This window comes from Musca vetustissima, unplaced genomic scaffold (assembly GCF_032173495.1).
Source record: "Musca vetustissima isolate MV318-11 ecotype Yass unplaced genomic scaffold, APGP_CSIRO_Mvet_v1 utg5916, whole genome shotgun sequence".
NCBI classification, from domain to species: Eukaryota; Metazoa; Arthropoda; class Insecta; order Diptera; family Muscidae; genus Musca; species Musca vetustissima.
This window is the reverse complement of record NW_026876774.1, coordinates 165,795-184,786: the sequence shown is the minus strand read 5'-3', so window position 1 is coordinate 184,786 and position 18,992 is coordinate 165,795. Positions and strand designations below refer to the sequence as shown.

Below are 18,992 nucleotides of genomic sequence, written 5' to 3'. Positions count from 1 at the left end.
TACTAAAAATCTTTATGATTTTTTTTACAATTTTTTTAACAATTTTATTTTTTATCAATAAAAATCTTCAAAGTGTCTTAGAATTAATTATCACGTGTTTCATTATTTTACTAAAATAAATTTAAACACCCTTATAAAGCAACAATCTAAAAATAGAAAAATATGGGGAAATAAAATCTCCTCCTCTCAACACATTGTAGAAATATAGAATTACAAAAAAATAATAACAATTCTAATCTCCAACGTCTTTACATCATAAAAATCTGAAATTAATCTCCCTTACAAAAGCTCCTAATTAGACTATAAAAAAAAAAAAAACAAATTAAGGCAGACGGACACGACAATAATCCCACTCTAATTACAGGCACGTGCCCGTCGCCACCGCCGCCGAACCGCTCAAATGTCACCAAAATGTTATCATCATAATGGTGGACAATCGGTTTTTTGTTGTTGTTATTGTTTGATTAAAATATTATATAGTTGTCAAAAACTCGCCACACAACACGCCACCTCTCTGAGCTTCTTCTTCCTCTTCAAATATTTATAAAATATAATATCATGGATTTTTGATAAATTTGCTAATTGTAAAAATACAAAACAAATTATCATAACGTTGTTAAATATTGAGTTTTTTCACCAAGTTTTTTTTTGCAAAAACGAAAAAAAAAACTGTGAAAAAAGTTGCAAATGATTTTCACGCTGTCAGTGAGTGTACAACACCAACAGCTATGCGGAAAGCCAGACAATTAGATGGCATTATAAAAGTTTATAATATCTGTGTGTTAGTGTGTGTGTAAATAAATGGATATGATAAAAAAATATTTTTTATTATAATATAAAATTAGCAGACTAAATACATAACTTTTTTCCAGCAGGCTTCCAATTTGTAGCCCTCAGAAAAATTTATTAAGAAAAATCAAATTTTTAGAAAAATTGAGATTTTCAATATTATAGTAATTTTGAGGCACTAGCAGCAGTTTTAGCAGGAATTGTTCCCCTAGACAATGGCTACAAGAATGCTTAACACTTTAAAACCAAGTTCCATAGGGGTGGCGATTTATAGACCTCCGAACAAATCCGTTTTCTTAGGAAAAACAAATTATATTTCTGATAAAATAAAGATTTTCAAAACTACAGCGATTTGAGGCATTAGATGAAGTTTTTGCAGGATATAATTTTTTGGAAAATTGTTCCCCTAGACCTTAGCTGCAATAGTGCTGTACACAGTAAAACCAAGTTCCAAAGGATTTCGGACTTATAGCCCTTTGAAAAAATGTATTTTCTTAGGAAAATTTTAATTTATGATAAAACACATATTTTCAAAATTTTATTGATTTGAAACACTAGCAGCAGTTTTAGCTGGATAACATGTCTTGGAAATTTGTTCTCCCAGACCATAGCTACAATAATGCTGAAGACAGTAAAACCAATTTTCAAAGGGTTTCGGAGCTATAGCCCCTCCGAACAAATCACTTTTTTAGGAGAAATCAGAATTTTTGATAAAACTCAGATTTTCAACATTTTAGCAATTTTGAGGCAGTTGGAGTAGTTTTTGCGGAATAGGTTCTTCAGAAAATTATTCAGCTAGACCATAGCTACAATAATGCTGAAGACAGAAAAATAAAGTTCCAACGGGTTTCCGAGTTACAGACCTTCCAAGAAATTCCCTTCTCTTGGGAAAAATTAAATTCTTGAAAATATATAGATTTTCAAAATTTTCGCGATTTTGAGGCACTAAGAGGAGTGTTTGCCGGTTGAATTGTTTAATAAAATTATTCTGCTAGTTCATAGCTACAATAATGCTGAATACATTAAAACAAAGTTCCAAAGGATTTCGGAGTTATAGCCCTCCGAAAAAAAATATTTTCTAAAGAAAAATTAATTTTTTTATAAAATAAAGATCTATAATATTTTATCGATTTTGAGATGCTAAGAGCAGTTTTTGCGAGATAGGTTCTTTCAGAATTTTTTTCTGCCAGACCATAGCTACAACAAAGCTGAAAGCAGTAAAAACAAGTTCCAAAGGGTTTCGGAGTTATAGCCCTCCGAAAAATACATATATTTTTTAAAAAAAGTATGTTTTTATAAAATAAAGGTTTTCAATATGTTAGGGATTTTGAGCCACTAGAAGGAGTTTTTGCGGGACAAGTTGTTTTGGAAAATTATTATACTAGCCCATAGCTACAATAATGCTGAACGCCGAAAAAGCAAGTTCCAAAGGGTTTCAGAGTTATAGCCCTTAGAACAAATCCCGTTTCTTACGAAAAATAAAATTTTTGATCAAAGTAAGATTGTTTAAAATTTTATAGATTTTGGGGCACTATTAGCAGTTTTTGCGGGATATGTTGGGTTGGAAAATTGTTCTGCTAGTCCTTAGCTACAATAATGCAGAACACCGAGAAAATAAATTCCAGAGGGTTTCCGAGTTATAGCCCTCAGATTAAATCGACTTTCTTCAAGAAAAATTTAGTTTTTCATGGAATAACGTTTTTCAAAATTTTAGTGATTTTGAATTAGTAGGAGCCGTTTTAGCAGAATATGTTGTTCCGAAATATTGTTCTGCTAGACCATAGCTACAATATTGTCTAACACAGCGAAGCAAAATTTCTAATGGGTTTCCGAGTTATAGCCCTCAGAACAAAACTACTTTCTTATGAAAAAAATGGTTTTTGATAAAATAACGATTTCCAATTTTTTTTGCAATTTTGAGGTACTAGCATCGTTTTTGGCAGGATAAGTTGGTTTACAAAATTATTCTGCTAGTCCTTAGCTACAATAATGCCAAACATAGCGAAGCAAAATTCTAAGGGGTTTTCGAGATAAAGACCTCCGAAAAAATCAGTTTCTTAAGGAAAAATCAGGTTTTTAAAAAAATGAGCGTTTTTAAATTGTTGGTGATTTTGAGCCGCTGGCAGCAGTTTTGGGAGGATATGATGGTTTACAAAATTGTTGTGCTAGTCCATAGCTACAATATTACTGAAAACAGAAATAAATTTTCAACGGGTTTCCGAGTTATGGCCCTCAGAATAAATCAATTTTCTTTAGAAAAATCAAAATTTTAATAAAAGCACAGATTTTCAAAATTTTAATGATTTTGAGGTAGTAGGAGTAGTTATTGGAGGATAACCTGTTTTGGATAATTGTTCTTCTAGTCCATGGCTACAATAATGCTGAACACATCGAAACAAAATTCCAATTGGATTTTGAGATATGAGCCTGAGAAAATATGTGTATTTTCTTCAGCGAAGTTAAATTAATGGAATTTTAAAAATATTTCCCATGGGCTGGCCGAACAGTAGCCGAATATTTTCGTTACGAATAACGACATCTACATATGTTTTTTAATTCTCTAAATTTTTTAAATATATTACTTCCTGTTATTTTTTTAAATTTATTTAATTTTTTATTCTCAACCTTCAATTTCATTGACCTGATTTTTTTCATTCTAAAAAAAAAAAACATTTGTATTCATTGGGTTTTATTTTTGCAACATAAATTAATCGACAGTAATATATTGCCCATAAAATAACAAACATTTACTGGAAAACAACAATAACAAACATAAAAACAAAAAATCATTCCGACCCACTGCGAGGAGGCTTGTCAAAATAGCGTTATAATGTGCGTCATCAATTTCCTGCGATTGTCTATCTCATCACCACCAACCAAGGGGCGGAATCATTGATCCATGTTATATTGAAATCATTTTTTTCTTTGCTATTAATTATTTGATTTTCAACTCGTGAATTTTTTTTATTTTTCTTATAAGAAAACGAAAAAACAGCAGTGCCGATCATTTATTTTTTTATTTGATAAATGATTTTGTGTTAATATTTACAAAAGAAAAAACTTGTTGTCATGACTTCATAAAGAATGTTATTGTTAATAACAAAACAGAACAGAACAATATTTTTCTTTGGCAATAATTTTTTAAATTTGTTGTTATTATTGCTATTTTGTTTTAGAATTAAAAAAAAAGCGCGTGAGATTCTTAAAAAAGCAAAAAAGAAATTTATGGTTTTGTTAAATTGGCAAGAATATGCAGGCAAATAGAAAACAACAAATCTTGGACATCCAACAACAAGAAGCACAACGCGTGTGAAGAAATTTAGAAACACTTTTTGTTGTTGTTATTTTTTATATTATGTAGAACATTATCATGTGATGTCTAGGTTAATACCTATTAAAAATATGGAATAAAACTGAGAAAGAATTAAAAAAAATCATTCAGAAAAAATAATTTGCCTGGATTCTCATGGCGTTATCTTGGATACTAAGTGGAATTTTGTTTTTCTATAAAGAACATAATTGTAGTTAAAGACTAGGAGAAAATATTTCTAAAAGAGACTAACTCAAAAAAATGTACACAAATGCCTCAAAATTGCCAAAATTTGGAAATGAACCAAAATTTATAAAGACAGATGGAAAATCGTGTATTTGAAAATATACGATTTTGAGGCCATATACGAAGTTTTTGGGAGATGGATTGTGGAACATATTTTTTCTGCTAGATGTGGGCAACAATTTTGCCAAGGGGAACATAACAAAATTTCGACAGGTTTCCAAGTTATGGCCAAGTCAGACCAAATCAACTTTCTTACGGAAAATTCAATTCCTTTAAATAACGATTTTCAATGCTAACACGATTTTGAGGCACTAAAACGCAATTTTTTCAGCATATGTTATTTTGGCAAATTATCCTGCTAGTCCAGAGCTACAATAATGCTAAACACAGCGAAACAAAATTCCAACGGGTTTCGGAGTTATAGCCCTCATAACAAATCTCTTTTTTAGGGGAAAATCAAATTTTTCTTAAAATAACAATTTTCATTATTTTCGCGATTTTGAGTCAATAGACGTAATTTTGGAAGGATATGTTGGTTTGAAAAATTATCCTGCTAGTCCATAGCTGCAATACTGCTGAACACAGCGAAACAAAATTTCTACCGGTTTCTGAGTTATAGCCCGCAGACAAAATCTATTTGCTTGGGGAAAAATTGTGTTTTTTCGACCAAATAACGATTTTCAAAATTTTAACAGTTTTAAAACAGTAGAAGAAACTATTGCAGGATAAGTTATTTTAGAAAATTATTCTACTAGTCCAGAGCTACAATTATGCTGAACACCGAGAAGGAAAATTTCAAATGGGTTTTGAGATTTAGTCCTACGAATATTGGTAATTTCATCAAGAAAATCAAGTTGTTGATAAAATAAAATATTTTCGTATTTAGCTATTTTTAGCAACTTCCAGCAGTTTTTACAGGATATATCGTTCGGGAAAATTATTCTGCTAGTCCAGAGCTACAATAATGCTGAACACAGAGAAACAAAATTTCAAATAGGCTTCGAGTTATTAGTCTATGAAAATTGATACTTTTGTCAAGAAATTTATGTTCTTTATAAAATAAGGATTTTCAACATTTTAGCGATTTATAGAGACTTGCAGCAGATTTTTCAGGATAAGTTATTCGGGAAAATTATTCTACTAGTCTTGAGCTACAATAATGCTGAACACTGAGAAACAAAATTCCAAATGGGGTTAGAGATATAAGCCTATGAAAACTGATATTTTCTTGAAGAAAAATCAAGATTTTATGAAATGCAGATTTTCAACATTTTACCGATTTTGAGCAACTCGCAGCAGTTTTTGAAGGATAAATCGATTTAGACCATACCTAAAAGTGTGCCCGCAGTAGGAAATCTGAATTCCTAATAGTTTTCAAGATATAGACCTTAGAATATAGCAATTTTTTTCTGCATGATATGGAATTTTCAAAATAATAATTATTTTTAAATTTTTGGTATTTTCAGGTCCTGGCGGCAATTTTTCTTGAATGATTCCCTTGACACATGCCTTCTTCTAGTCCCTGCCTACACTATTGTCAAAGGAAGTAACATGAAATTTCTATTGATTTTCAAGATATAGAAACAAAAATAAGCTTAATTTTTTTTTTTTTTTTTTTGAGAAAACTCAAAATTTATACAAACGAGATATTTTTTACATTTTGGCCATTTGGAGGTTCTAGATGTAGTTTTTTCGTAATATGCAAGTCTACATATATATTCTACCAGTCCATAGCTAAATGTGTGCTAGCAGTAGGAAATCTGAGTTCCCAATAGTTTTCTAGATATAAGCCCTAGAACATAGCAATATTTTTCATAAGAGGTGAAAATTTTATAATAATAATTATTTAAGACTTTTCAAGATTTCCGATATTTTGAGGCTGTATGTGAAGTTTTTGCAGGAAGAATTATTTGAAACATTTATCTTCGGTCTATAACTACAAAACTACCAAAGACCGGAAAACAGAATTCCAATTGGTTTTCGAGATATGGCCATGATAAGAAATACGCCATATGAAGGATATATTAAGAAAAAAATCAATATTTAATTGTTTCATTAAATTATACTATTTTGAGGCACTGGATGAAATTTTTCCAGGTCAAATTGTTGGGAACTTTTATTCTGCTATTCCATAGCTATAATTATGCCGAAGACTGGAAAACAATATTCATATTGGTTTCTGAGATATGACCATGAGAATAATACACCAAAAAGGGAAAAATTAAGAAAAAAATCAATATTAAGATTATTCAAGATTTTAGATATTTTGAGGCACTGGATGAGGTTTTTCCAGGAGGAAATAGTTGAAACATTTATTCTCCTAGTCCAGAGCTATAATTGTGCCGAAGGCTGGGAAACAATATTCTAAGTAATTTCTGAGATATAGCCATGAGAATAATACACCATATTAAGAAAAAAATAAGATTTTAGCTATTTTGAGGCACTGGATGCAGTTTTTCCAGGATGAAATGTTAGAAAAATTTATTCTCCTAGTCTTTAACTACAGTACTGCCACAGACTGAAAATTAAAATTCCAATTGGTTTCTGAGATACAACAGTGAAAATAATACACTATATTAAAGAAAATTTAAGAAAAAAAATCAAAATTAAGATTGTTTACGATTTGCTATTTTGAGGCACTGGATGAGGGTTTTCCAGGATGAAATAGTTGAAACATTTATTCTACTAGTCCATAGCTATAATTATGCCAAAGACTGGAAAACAATATTTCAATTCGTTTCTGAGATATGGCCATGATAATAACACAATATATTAAGAAAACCTTCAGAAAAAATCGAAATGAATATTTTTCAACATTTTTGCAATTTTGAGGCACTGGATGAAGTTTCACCAGTATGACATGTTTGAAATATGTATTCTCCTAGTCTATAGCTATAATACTCCGAAAGACTGGAAAACAATATAGCTATTGGTATCTGACATATGGCCATGATAATAATAAACTATATTAAGGAAAAATTAAGAAAAAATCTAAATAGAGATTTTTCAAGATTTTTAATATTTTGAGGCACTGCAAGGCGTTTTTCCTGGATGGTCCCATTTACACATGTCTTCTCCTAGTCCCCTGCTACAATAATGCCAAAGAAAGTAACACAAAATTCCTAATGGTATGCGATTTATGGCCCTGAGAAAATTACCATATTATTGAAATAAATGCACCTTGAACTTTTTTTTGAAGGGTTATAGAAAATAATTTCCCCCCTCGGCATGGGGGGGGGGTGAAAGTTGGGGGAAGAACAAAAAAAAAAAAATAAAATACCTCAATTTTATTTTCATTGCCATTCAAATGAATTAAATTAAAAGGTCATTCATTATTTTTTTCTCCCCCTCTCCCCTATTAGAGAATGAAAAATGAATTGAATGCCTAAAATGCATAGCATACTTTTAGGCGCTAGAGTAAAGAATATGCATTTAGACATTTGCCAAATGGTTTATTTTTTCTATTTTCGAGGGGAGATAAAAAAAATTAAAAAAAAACACCTTAATGGGTGTGTCTCTGTGAAATTAATCTGTCAGAATATACTATACAACATTGACGTCAAATTATTAATACATGACATGTGTCGTGGATTTTGTTTTTTGGCAAGGTGGAGGTTAAGATTTTTTCTGCTGTCTTTTTTATATACAAAGTAAATGGAATTTTGTTGGGGTTTTTTTGACAAGAAAACAAAATGAGATGTGAGAAAAAACAGCAACAACAATAATAATATTAAAATATATTAAACATAATTATTATTGTTATTTTTAAAATCCGAAAAATATATATTGTTTTGAAAACAACAACAAAATATATTATTTTTTATAGAAAAAAATAGAAAAAAAATTATATAGAAAACAACAACATGCCATTATTTTAAATTCAACATTAATCATGTGAAACAATGCACAATGTGACAACAGCAACAAGAAGAAAAAAATTGGCTGATAATATTTTTGCAAAAAAAAATATTGTAGGCTTAAAAACTCGTACCATAATTACTCGTACCATAATTATCTGTTCATCCACATTCGAGGAAAAATATTGAAAAAAAAAAATAAATAAAAAGAAGAAGACAACGAAAAATTGTTATTCCTATTATAACTTTGTTGTCGAGTTATCAATCATGGTGATGATGACGCTGCATGGCGGCTGGACTTGTTTGTTGTGTCAAAAAGGCGTAACTACTCTAGAAATTAAAAAAAAAAAACAATTGATAATATTTTTGAGTGACATATGCCAGAGTCAGAGCATCATAATAGTACCAGGCATTAAGTGAAACAATAATATGACGATTAAAATACATAATACACACCACCCCACAATACAGTGAAGAAAAAAAAACAGCAGACAGACATCAGAAACCCATCATCACATCATTGAGCTGTGGAAAGTTGTATTGTTTTTAATTTATAATCCCAAACTTATCATTAACGATTTCCGGGAAGAGTTTTATATTAATCTGCTTTGTGCAAATTAATTAAAAAACAAAATATTTATATTTAGAATAATTGTTTTTTTATAAACAAATGCCGTTAGTTGAGATTAAATTGTGAAAAAAAATATAAAAATAGGAAAATTAAGATTTTTAACATTTTACCGATTTTGAGGCATTGAATGTAATTTTTCAGGGTAATTTGTTTGGCAAATATTTTCTACTAGTCATTAGCTAAAATTTTACCAAAGACACGGGAACAAAATTCCTGCGCGTTCCTGAGTTATAACCACGAGAATAAGCTTATCTGTCTCGAAACAAACCAAGTTATTGGCAAAATAATGATTTTCCACATTTGGGCGATTTTGAGGCACTGGACGAAGTATTTCCAGGATGAAATGTTTTACCAATATTTTCCTCAGGTCTTTGGCTAAAATTGTGTTCCTGACGGGATAATGAAATTCCTTCTGATTTCTGAGTTATAACCATGAGAATTTGCCGAAAAAATTAATTTATAGACAAAATAATGAGTTTCAATTTGTGGACGATTTTGGGGCACTGGATGAAGTATTTCTGGGATAAAATGTTTTACAAATATATTCCTCAAGTCTTTGGCTAAAATTATTTTCCTGACGGGATAATGAAATTCCTTCTGGTTTCTGAGTTATAACCATGAGACAATCTCCATATTCGTCGAAGCAAATCAAGTTATATACAAAATAAAGATATATAATATTTAGTCGATTTTAAGGCACTGGATGGAGTATTTCCTGGTTGCAATGTTTATAAATATATTTTTCAAGATCTTGGCTAAAATTATGTCGAAGACGGGATAGTAAAATTCCTTGAGGTTTCCGAGTTATAACTATGAGAATATCGAAATGTTTGTCGTAACGAATCATGTTATAGGTAAATTAAAAATTTTCAACATTTTCGAAATTTTGAATGAAGTATTTCCAGGATGAAAAGTTTTACAAATATATTTCTCAAGTGTTTGGCTAAAACTGTGTCCCAGACGGGATAATAAAATTCTAACAGCTTCCCGAGTTATAAGCATGAGAATATCACAATATTTGACGAAGCAAATGATGTTATAGATACAATAAGATTTTTAATATTTTAGCGATTTTTAGGCACTGGATGAAGTATTTTCTGGTTGAAATATTTTACAAACATATTCCTCAAGTCCTTGGCTAAAATTATGTCGGAGACGGAATATTAAAATTTCTAGAAGTTTCAGAGTTATAACCATGAGAATCCTGCAATATTTGTCGAAACAAATCAAGTTATAGGCAATATGAAGGTTTTCAACATTTGGCCGATTTTGAGGTAGTAAATGGAAAATTTCCAAGTTGAAATGTTTTACAAATATAATCTTGAGGTCTTTGGCTAAAATTATGTCCAAGACGAGATAGTAAAATTCCTGCGGGTTTCAGAGTTATAACCATGAGAATGTCGTACTACTTTTTCGTAACAAATCATGTTATAGGCAAAATAACGATGTTCAACATTTTGGCGATTTTGAGGTACTAAATGAAGTATTCCAAGTATGAAATGTTTTACAAATATATTCTTCAGGTCTTTGGCTAAAATTATGCCGAAGACGGGATCATAAATTTCCTGTGGGTTACATAGTTATAACCATGAGAATTTGGCAAAATTTGCCGAAAAAAATCAATTTATGGGCAAAATAAAGATTTTCAACATTTGGGCATTTGCTTAACACATGAAAATATATTCCAATTTTTTTTTAAATTTAAAAAAATTACTAAGTATTTTTTTAAAATTAAAAAAGATATAAAATTTTTTTGAAATTAAAAAAAATCTAATTTTTTAATGTACATTTTTTAATTTAAGTAAATTTCCATTTGTTTTAATTAAAAAAATTAATTTCTAAATTTTTAAATGAAGTCTTGGGTTTTTTTTTTGCTACAAAATTTTATATTTTTTATATACAAAAAATTATATTTGCATATTCAAAAAAAAGGAATAAATTTCGATTTTTGGATATGTGTAAAAAAATTAAATATTAAAAAATAAAATAATTAAATATTAAAAAATAATAATTCCCAAAAAAAAAAAAAACAAAGGAAGAGTACTCTCACATTTATTGTTTCCTCATTGCTGCGTGCTTTTTATGATGTAAATTTTTCCAAATTACTGTAACTGAATATTAATGTCAACATTAAAAGTGACATATTTTTCCCTTAATCAGAAAAAAAATAAATAAAAATTAAAAAGAAGATAAATAATTTCCTTATGCCTGTTTTTGTCTTATTAAGATTTTTATTTTATTTTGTATTTTTTTTTTTTGTTATTTTTTCTCCATCAAACAATATTCCGAACCCAGCATTTACAGTTCATTTGTAATTTCTATTATCACTTAATGAGCTGATGGTGGCCTAGTCGTTGTCCGACGATCTGGCCTGACCGCCATTGTTTTTTGAAATATTCCTTTGTTTCAATTCACTTATTTTTCTGCTGAACAACAACAAAGATTTGAATAAACTTTGAACTGTTTGTTGTTGTTGTTGCTAACAAAGGCACATTATAAATATATATATATATATATAGTATATTTTATTTAATATGTAATTTAAATAATCTCTAATTTTTTATTTAGAAAAGAATTATTACAACAACAATAAAATTATGAACAATGTCCAGAGTCTCAATAACCAATGAGAACTAGGGTGTATTTAAAAAATTGCTATATCTCTAATAAAATTCTATTTTAGAGGCATGATGTCAATGAAAGAAATATTCTCCATCGAATTTCACTATGGGTCCTTAATCAAAAGAAATCGGTATACAGAATATATAACCCGGAAATATCCGTCGCATTCCGGATATACAAATTATATTTTATTTTTTGATGTGACTTTTTAATGTTTTCAAATTATGCAAAAATCACCCATTGTGCTACATTTTAGGTGATTGCTCTCAAAGGAAAAAATAATCTACATCAAATTTCAGTAAAGACCTTCAAACAAATGAAAGCGGTATATATAATATATATCCTGGAAATATCGGCCCCAATTGCGACAACAAATTGAAATTTTATGTTATTGTTAAAATTTTTGTATATTTTCAGAATATGCCAAAATCTCCCATTGTGCGACATTTTAGTGGACTACTTCCAATGAAATATATATTCTACCTCAAATTTCACGATGGGTCTCCATACAAAGGAAATCACTATATACAATACATTTCCGGGAAATATCGGCCTCAATTTCTCTATATAAATAAAAATTAAATTTTTGATGACATTTTTATATATTTTCAAATTATGCAAAAATCTCCCATTGTGCAGCATTTTAGGGTTCTGCTTCTAAAAGAAAAAATAATCTAGATCGAATTTCACTATAGGCCATGGTCCATGATATCATGGAAATATCGGTCGCAAATTGAGTATATTGAATATAAGGGGCTTCTTTTTGGGACAATTTAATATATTTTGAAAACCATTTGGAATTTAGTTTCTTAGTCTTCGGCACTATTGTAACTATTGACTAGGATAATAAATCTTCTAAACAGTTCATCCTGGAAAAACTGTATTCAGTGCCTCAAAATAGCTAAAGTTTTGAAAAATCGTAATTTTGAGTTTTTCCTAAAAATTCTCTAATATATTGTCTTCCTCTCATGGCCATATCTCAGAAACCAATTGAAATTTTGTTTTCATCTCTTCGGCAAATCTTTGTTATTTGAATTTTGCCTTGTAAGGGCAGTGATCATTTGAAAGTAATTTTTAAGTGATTATTTATACTTTTTCGAGTCGAGCTTGATGATCTAAGTTTAGCAATGAAAAGGAAAGCCAGGAGAAGAACCTACGTACCCACCATTATGCGACGCGTTTCGCCGTTGGTTAAGCGGCTCATCAGGCATATTGGGCTATGGGCTAGATTTTTTAATTTAAAAAAAAACTAATTTTTTTAATTTTAATTATTTTTAATTTAAATAAATTTCTATTTGTTTTTATTTAAAAAAATCGGAATACATTTTCATTCCTATATTTTTTTACAACAAAAGGTGTTTGTTTAAATACATTACCTCCTACGGGTTTTTTCTCCAGGGTTTTTTTATTCAGTGTCAGCACTGAATAACCAAAATATAGATTGCTTCCCACGTCAACATATTTCAATTACATTTATAAAGAAAAAAATAATATTAATTTTTATAACCCAAAAAAATAGTAAACAATGATAAGCAGCAATGATGCCTGATTAGATTAATTTCTAAATAATGGCAATAAAAACAATACAACAAAAACAAAATAATTAAATAAATAGAAATGAAAGTAAGAATGCCATGACTTCTATAAAAATATTATCTTTATGATTGTACTTTCTTTATAAAAACCCTGACATGGTAACAAAAAAAAATAACATTTTTTTCGAACAAAAAAAAATTTTTTAAGAATAGTTTTTTTCAAAAAGAAGAAAATGAAAAAAAATATATATTTTTTTTTAAAAAGAATTAAAATAATGCCTTTTTTGTTAACAATTTTGTGGCAAAAAATTATTGTTTTTTTAATTTTTTTCAAGTTTTTTTTTACTTTCACAAAAAATATATTTTTTACAAAACAGTATTACCCAAGAGCTCTGATTTTTATTGCCTTGATTTTCAAAATTTCCCCATAATATAACACCTTACCTTTATAACACGAAGGACAGCCGAACAAGAAGTTATTTCAACAACAACAAAGAATACCTTCTTTATCAAGGTAACAAATATATTGTTAATCAAAGTGATTATATTTTGTGTTTAAAGATTACGGGCCACTTACCTAAAAATAAACAAGAAGATAAAGAACATTTTAGTTAAAATTTTGGAAATTGAAAAAATGTATAAGATTAAATAAAGGCTAATCCATAATAATAAAAAAAATGTTTGATTAAGCTGACAACAATGTGGCAAGGTAATATTTTTTTAAATACCTAATATTATAATATATATAATATTATGATATGGCGGTATTTTAAATGAAATAACTGTATTTAATAATAATTTTTCAAAATATAAGAAAAGGTAGGGACGAAAAATCCATGTGTATATTTTTTCTAGTATACCCTCTCAAAAACCTAAACTAACAAACCCCAGCATATATAATTCTCCATTCTTTATAAATCGGGCGAAATCTTAACTTTGGAATTTGAAATTAATAAAATTCGTTATAAAGACAAAATATATGTTAATTAACAGCTAATTTGTTACAGTGAAGACATTTTTCTTTAGATAAATGCCCATTTTAATAAAATAAAGTTCCATTAGGGGACATTTTTCGATATAGAGCCCAAAATTTTTATTAAACGAAAAGTTTATATTATTTCTAGAATATCCTCTCAAAAACCTAAACATTGATACCCATATTGATGGGGTTTAACCATATAATTCTTCATTCTTAATAAATCGGGCGAAATCTCAAATTTGGATTTTGGAAGAAAAATTGGCGGAATTGTATTTAGAAAGAAAATATAAGTTAAATAAGACATATTTCGTAATGTTTTATGAAAATTTACTTAATAAAATCGACTTTTTAGAGAAAATCACTACCTTTAATATTTTTTTTTTAATATATACACAGGGGTGCGTGAAAACTTCTGGTTTATATTTCAAAGAGCATCTACTCTTCAAACCCTAAACATTGATACCCATATTGATGGGGTTTAACTATATAGTTCTTCATTCTTAATAAATCGGGCGAAATCTCAACTTCGGATTTTTGCAGAAAAATTGATAGAATTGTATACCGAAACAAAATATAAGTTAAATAAATCAAATTTCGTAATCTTTCGTAATTCTTAATAAAATCGACTTTTTAGAGAAAATAACGGACTTTAAAATAATTTTTTGAAATATAAGCAGAGGGGTGCGTGAAAACCTCGGGTTTATATTTCTAACATCATCTACTCTTCAAACCCTAAACATTGATACCCATATTGTTGGGGTTTTACTATATAATTCCTCATTCTTAATAAATCGGACGAAATCTCAACTTGAGATTTTTAAAGAAAAAATTATAGAATTCTATTTAGAAAACAAATGTTAGTTAAATAAATCATATTTCGTAATTTTTTATGAAAGTTTACTTAATAAAATCGATTTTAAAAGAATATAACTTCCTTTTGTAATTAATTTATTGGTATATACGCACCGGGGTGCGTAAAAACTTTGGGTTTATATTTTTATTAGTATCTACTCTCAAAACCCTAAATATTGATACCCATATTGTAGGGGTTAAACCCTATAATTCTTCATTCTTAACAAATCGGGCGAAATCTCAACTTTGGATTTTTAAAGAAAAATTGCCAAAATCGTACTTAAAACAAATAACTAGGTAAATAAATCATATTTCGTAATTTGTAATGAAAGTTTACTTAATAAAATCGACTTTTTAGAGAAAATCACTGCCTTTAATAATAATTTTTTGATATATAAGCACCGGGTACGTGAAAACCGCGGGTTTATATTTCTAACAGCATATACTCTTCAACCCCTAAATTTTGATACCCATGTTGATGGGGTTTAACCCTATCATTCTTCATTCTTAATAAATCGGGTGAAATCTCAACTTGGGATTTTTTAAGAAAAATTGGTAGAATTCTATTTAGAAACAAAGTATAAGTGAAAAAAATCATATTTCGTAATTTTTTATGAAAGTTTTTTTTTTTAATAAAATCGACTTTTTAGAGAAAATAACTGCAATTAATAATAATTTTTTGATATATAAGCACAGGGTTGCGTGAAAACTTCGGGTTTATATTTCTAACATCATCTACTCTTCAAAACCTAAACTTTGATACCCATATTGATGGGGTTTAACCCTATAATTCTTCATTCTTAATAAATCGGTTGAAATCTCAACTTTGGAATTTTGCAGAAAATTTAGTAGAATCGTACTTAATAACAAATAACAAGGTAAATAAATCATACTTCGTAATTTTTTATGAAAGTTTACTTTATTAAATCGACTTTTTAGAGAAAATAACTGTCTTTAATAATAATTTTTTTGATATAGAAGCACGGGGGTGCGTGAAAACTTCGGGTTTATAGTTCAAACAGCATCTACTCTTCAAAACCTAAACATTGATACCCATATTGATGGGGTTTAACTATATAATTCTTCATTCTTAATAAATCGGGCGAAATCTCAACTTTGGATTTTGGAAGAAAAATTGGTGGAATTGTATTTAAAACAAAATATAGGTTAAATAAGACATATTTCGAAAATTTCTGTGGTAAAAATATATGAAAAAAATTTGTTTTTTATAAATTTTTGAAAAAAAAAATTAAAAAAAAGTTTTAATATTTTTTTAAATTCCTAAAAAATATTTACAAATACATTTCATTATTTAATTGTTTTTTTTTTCAATTTACCTCCCAACATATTTTTGAATTTCTTCATAACCTTGGTCCAGCTAACACAGGACGCTGTCATTGAGGCTTTACGCAAATTGCATGGATCATTGGGGCAGGGACCATTGTTGTTGTCATCATCATTACATTTGTGATCTACATCGACAATATGATCATCATCGGCTTTAACTTCGGAGGCCACCACGGTACTCTCCTCTTGGTCGCCACCATCATTTTTCAAAAGACTTTTCTTACAGCTATCAGTAGTTGTAGTTGTTGTGGTTGTTGTTGTAGACTTCTTCTTAGCATAACTTAAATGACTATTCTTCTCTTTAGTATCACAGTGAGTTTCTAATGTGTTTTTGGATGATTTATTTGTGGCGGGTGGGTTAGTTTCTGTATGCGGTTGCAGGGGCTGTAATTCCGCTTCATTGGCTTCCTGACATTCCTGGGTGGTAAATGTGCAGTGGCGTTTTTTGGTTGTGGTTGTTGTATTGTTGTCTGTCGAGGAGCAGGTTTTCGAGTTACCACTTGTGCCAGCCTCGGCCATATTTGCCAATTCCTTGGCCGCTTTTTTCTTGGCCTTTTGCTGCTGCTTCAACTCTTTGAGTTTTTGTTTTCGAGCATATTTCTCTCTTAACTTAGGGCTGCCGAATTCATCGAGATAATACATGCAATCCTGTAGGCCATCTTTTTTATTTATCAATTTGGGATTGATGACGGGATCATCGGAGATGTTCAGCAGGGGGAAATAGTAATTACCATCTGTGGCCAAAACCTGACCTTTAAGTTTGGGTGTTTTCAAATCTTCGGCAGATTTTTCGGAAGATTTTTTGATTTCTTTTTCAATAACTTCCGATTCGGTCTTGGTGGTGGTTGTGGCCTTGCCTGGGTTGGGACTAACACACATTTGCAGACCACTATCATCGGGATCTTCATCATGAGGATTTTCGCCATCCACCACATCTTCCTCCACGTCCACATCATCATCTTCATCATCCAAATGTAGATCCTCTACCTCATCAATGCGATCCTCCACACCCAACCCTAGGGTGGTGGAACTGTTACAGGATTTATATTTAATCCTTCGTGTGCCGCCACCATTATTTCCCGAACTCAAAGCCCCAAAGCTATGCGTACTACCCGAATAGCCACTAGAGGATTCCGATTCGAGGGCATCCTCTGAGTATTTTGAATGGGAAAGATCTCCCGAGGAATTGGCTCCAATCGATTCATTACTCGATGAGGAGCAATGAGCCGATTTTAATTGTTGCTGAGAGCCTACGGCTGAATCGCGATCATTATCAATCCCGCTGTCCTGAGACAACAGCTGACGATAGGCAGGCTGTTTAAGTTTTTGTAATTGGGATTTGGGATGGGCGGCGCCATGTAAACTCAGACTGGCACTACGTTGAGTAATTGCCAAGATGTCGTCTTTGCGACGTGCCTCTGCACTGGCCCCTGTTAGAGAAACGAATGAGGAGCAGGGTGTGTGGCCACCACCAACATCATCATCATTGTTGGTACTGCTGCTACTGGTACTGCCTCTGGCTGCTACCACACAGGCACTATCAGCCGAACCGGTGGATAATTGTGTGGCAAAGGAAGTGGAACCGGCGGCACCTGCTGGCAGGGGGATTTTAATGGGTCTACTACACAGAGCGTTGACGTTAGCTTTGGTGTTAGCCGCGTTACCGTGGTTGCCTTTAGCCGACGTCGACGTTACTGTTAAGTGGGTGTTATTCTGCTGTTCAATTGCTAATGTTGCCATCGGGTGTTCTTTTCAACTTGTTGTTGTTTTTGTAATTGTTTTTTTTCACTGGGTTAGTTCTCGTTTTGTTGTTGTTCTTATTTTTGCTTTCGTGGGTTTAAAAATAAACCTTTCTTTTTCTGAATTATTTAGTTGCCGTTCGTTTAATTGGCTTAAAACACGTTAGTTTTTGTTGTAGTTGTTGTTGTTTTTTTATTTTGGTCTTCCTTCTTCACTGGACTTTCTTTCCTTTCACAATATTATATTTTTATATATTTTTTTTTTTTGTTTACACTGGTATCGATTTTTTCTCTTTAATTAAGTCACATTGCTTAAGGCTATTTTGCAACAGCGTTTTTTGTGCAAAAAAATAATTTTTATTTTTTTATTTCAATATTCACAAAAAAATCTGGAAATCAATAATAATTTGGGGATTAAAAAAAATTGGAATCGATTTTTTTAACACTTGTGGAGATTTTTTTATTTGTTCTGGTTAGGTGGTGGCGGTGACTTTCGTAGAAAAAGTTTTGGAGAATTATTTATATTTTAATATTTATAAAATTTAATGAAATATTTTCTTTGATTTTATTATTATTTTTTTGAATATTTTTTAATTTTATTATTTTTATATATTTTTTCTTAATTTTGTACATTTTTTATTCGATTATTTTTTGTATATATTTAAATTTTTTTAATTTTTGTATTTTTTCTTCATTTTAATGAAAGGTTTATATCATTTCTAGAATCTACTCTTCAAACCCTAATCGTGGATACCCATATTGTTGGGCTTAAACCCTATAATTCTTCATTCCTAATAAATCGGGCGAAATCTCAACTTTGGAAAACTGAAGAAAGTATGGCAATTTTGTAATCTACAGCAAAATATAAGATCAATGGCATATATTTCGAAAGTTTTTATTAACAATTTCCATGTAAAAACAAATAATTTATTAAATTGCATTCATCTGATAATTATATGTTGGTACATATTCAAACAGGTTGGATATTTGTGTTGGTTTATATTTTATCTAGAATGTCCTCTTAAAACCCTAATCGTGGATACCCATATTGCTATGGTTTAACTATATAATTCTTCATTCCTAAT

General features: G+C 29.9%; 1 protein-coding gene across 1 annotated transcript in view; it reads right to left on the bottom strand.

The window, feature by feature from the left end:
- LOC133321324 (probable serine/threonine-protein kinase dyrk1) overlaps nt 1-17,908 on the bottom strand; it is a gene marked incomplete at its 3' end in the record, with an annotated part of 40,247 nt that extends 22,339 nt beyond the window's left edge. The window contains exon 1 of the mRNA XM_061530417.1: nt 16,159-17,908. Coding sequence (XP_061386401.1) covers nt 16,159-17,908 — 1,750 coding nt within the window. The remainder of the gene's footprint in view (nt 1-16,158) is intronic.
- Nucleotides 17,909-18,992: the final 1,084 nt, after the last annotated feature.